The sequence below is a fragment of the Nematolebias whitei genome, chromosome 21 (genome assembly GCF_014905685.2).
Source record: "Nematolebias whitei isolate Nwh7 chromosome 21, NemWhi1, whole genome shotgun sequence".
NCBI classification, from domain to species: Eukaryota; Metazoa; Chordata; class Actinopteri; order Cyprinodontiformes; family Rivulidae; genus Nematolebias; species Nematolebias whitei.
In genome coordinates this window covers 33,612,771-33,615,984 of record NC_056518.1, presented here as the reverse complement: position 1 = coordinate 33,615,984, position 3,214 = coordinate 33,612,771, and the positions used below count along the sequence as shown (strand labels likewise).

General features: G+C 44.0%; 1 protein-coding gene across 1 annotated transcript in view; it reads right to left on the bottom strand.

Moving 5' to 3' along the window:
- LOC119427258 (otoferlin) overlaps positions 1–3,214 on the bottom strand; it is a 34,979-nt gene that overhangs the window by 805 nt on the left and 30,960 nt on the right. The window contains exons 36-38 of the mRNA XM_037694838.1: positions 2,262–2,503; positions 1,963–2,141; positions 457–557 (exon numbers count right to left, since the gene is read on the bottom strand). Of these exons, the coding sequence (XP_037550766.1) occupies positions 457–557; positions 1,963–2,141; positions 2,262–2,503 (522 nt within the window). The remainder of the gene's footprint in view (positions 1–456; positions 558–1,962; positions 2,142–2,261; positions 2,504–3,214) is intronic.

The window sequence follows — 3,214 nt, the reverse complement described above, 5'->3', positions numbered from 1 at the left end:
GTTCTTTCACGTCTCGTTCTTTCACGTCTCGTTCTTTCACGTCTCGTCTTTTCACGTCTCGTTCTTTCACGTCTCGTCTTTTCACGTCTCGTTCTTTCACGCCTCGTTCTTTCACGTCTCGTTCTTTCCCGTCTCGTCCTTTCACGTCTCGTCCTTTCACGTCTCGTTCTTTCACGTCTCGTCCTTTCACGTCTCGTTCTTTCAAATTAGATGTTTTATAACCCTGAAAGACGTACACAAAGGAGCCCTCGTTGGGCTCATGTACCTAGCCTGGATGAAGACTTCTTCCTCTTTCTCCAGATTTTGTGCTCCACGACTGAAGTCACGGGTGACGGGGAAGAATTTCACTTAAAAAAATGACCTGACTATCCCTTTAAGTTCTAAATTGTACAGCATTTCAATATTTTTCTTCACAAAAAGTACAAAACATGAATTGAGCTTGCGTGTTTGTCATACTTGGGTTTCTCCAGAGGTTCTGGTTCGTTCCGGCCCTCGCCACACGGGCTTTTCTCGGCCTCCTCTCCTGTCAGAAGGTGCAGCTCAGCTTCCACTTTACCCTGCAGACATAAACCAGTCCCATTGTCATCGGGCGGAGACTGAAGCGTGACGCAGCTCTCAGGGTGAAGATCTCAACTGAAAGGCCTTAGTTGGCCTGTCCGTCACCCCAAGAGCCACCAAAATCATTTGAGGAAACTCTACTTTGAAGCATATAGAACCTGGAGAGCAGAGTTTCTGCAAATGATCGGGGAAGTCGTTTTACATACGGCGGTGGCCATCTTGGATTTTTACAAGGCAACCAATTATCAATAATGAATTTTCTTACACTTAAATGCAGCCATACATCAAAATGGAAGTCAGTAAGTCACTTTTCAAGTTATGCTCACAAGACAGGTGGACATATATGGTGGCAGCCATCTTGGATTTTGACCTGTTAACGCAATTTTTTAAAGGATTTATTTATTTTTTTTGCTTATACGCAGCCACGCACCAAAATGTAAGTCGGTACTTTGCTTCTTTTTTAAGTTATCATGCTCACAACGTGCACGGATGGATGACCAGATGGAGGGCGTTTCCAAATTCCCCTCTTTGTTCCACGACGGAGGACAAAAGCGCCCAATCTGTGTATTATATACAAAATATCTCATGAACCCCAGATGTAATTATTGGTGCTGCTACCCATTAAGATGCTAATCAGCCGTAGCATCCTGTAAAGTAGTTTGACCAATATTAAGCTAACGCTTGTTGTGGTGGTAGCTGAGAATCATTACTCGAACACACCCTGAGCACTAACCCATCCTCCTACATGATAACTTTTAAAATGTTGATCAGATCTATTACAACTCCAGCCTTCTTGTGCTAACTTCTGCAGCGGTTGCCATAGTGACATGAAAGATTTGGCAGTTGTTTTAAGGAACGTCCTTCAAGGCACAACCTGGGCTGGAACCCGCAACCTCAGTATTACAACACTGCCCACCAAGCTGGAAAATGAAACCAGCATCTCCATGAAGCTCGTCAGCAGAAGGAAGCATGACGTTTCTAAAATGTCCTGCTGGAGGCTGCGTGGACTGTGGACTTCAGAAAACCCAGTGGACCAGCACCAGCAGAGGACATGGACCCAAACCATCACAGTTCCTGGAGTCTTTAAGGGTTTGTTTAGTTTTTGAAACATAATGACATAAAAAAAAACATTTCTGCGTGTCTTAATCTAAGGTTTTTGTCCAAGATGTTTAACAGATCTTATCAACTTATGTAAACGTAGTTTTCTTTTCGGTTAAGGATTTTAGGGGCCGGATGTAGACTGCCCAAGGGCCACGCTTGGACCTCGGGCCATTTGTTGCCCACGTCAGTAAGTTGCTGTTCTCTGCTCATCATGAGATCATTTTAGTTTAAAACTCTGTCGGCAGGCGATACGCTTCCTTTGAGGAATTCTAACACTTTGTTTTGTTCGATGATTTGACCCACTGTGAGCTCAAACTCGTCATCCTCGTTTCTGGCCACGAAGGGCCACCAGCCTTTGATCCTCTTCTGCTTGAAGATGGAGACCATGGGCATCTCAGCTTCGTTGGTCACCATTTCAATGGTGCACTGCTTGGGGGTCTTTGCCCCACGTGGGAAACGATTCAGGTCCAGTTCAATCGCACCTACGAAGAGAAACTTTGTTGAGTCTAAAAATAGTTTAAAGACAATCGGTTGAAGCCATTGAATTGTGATCTCAGTGTTTTTACTATCTGTCTGATACATAAAGAGTTGGTCTACGGTACCCAGGAAATCATCGGCTGAGAAGTGATCGGCGTCCCACACTTGCAGATTAAGTCGAGGAGGAATCTTGTACTCGGTTTCATCCCAGGCAAACATGGACTCCTTCTTGGAGATGACGATCTTCTCCTCTGCCATGAGGTAGTCGAAGGGGTAGACGAAGCGCCAGTTGAAGTTGCCCTCTCCGGTGATGGAGTGGTAGTGGACGTCCGTGTCCTGTTTGTCCTCCTGCTGTCCTTTCAACCAACTGTTTACCAGAAACAAGGAGCGAAAAGATTCACAAACTCCGAATATCGCCCAAATGTGGGAAATAATGTTTCTATCTACGTGTTTGATCGTCTGCACTGTTAGCAAAATATCTCATGAACGTAATGGTTTTTCATGAAACTTTCAGAAAGTAGTCACCTGAAAGAAATTTACAAGGGAATAATTTTGGGGTCAACCTGATTCAAGATGGCTGAAACAGCTGATCAACGGTCATTTCTAACTTTCTAACCTACAAACCCCTCAACAACCTAGCTCCATCTTACATTACAGATCTTATTGCTCCATATGTTCCTAACAGAGCACTTCACTCTCAGACTGCAGGTTTACTTGTGGTTCCTAGAGTTTCCAAAAGCAGAATGGGAGGAAGATCTTTCAGTTCTCAGGCTCCTCTCTTGTGGAACCAACTTCCAGTTTCTGTCTGTGAGGCTGACACATTGTCCAGTTTTAAAACTTTCCTTTTTGATAAATCCTATAGTTAGGGTTGGCTTGGGTTTCTTGAACTAACCCTTAGTTCTGCTGCTATAGGCTTAGACTGCTGGAGGACAAATTGACCTCATGTCCTCTCTCTGCTGCTGTTTTTACTTGCTCTGCTCTACCTGTTTGTAATTATTTCTACCTTAACATGTTGTCGTCTTTTCTCCTAAAGAAAGTACACCTGGATTATAGAAAGTACACCTGGACTATAGAAAGT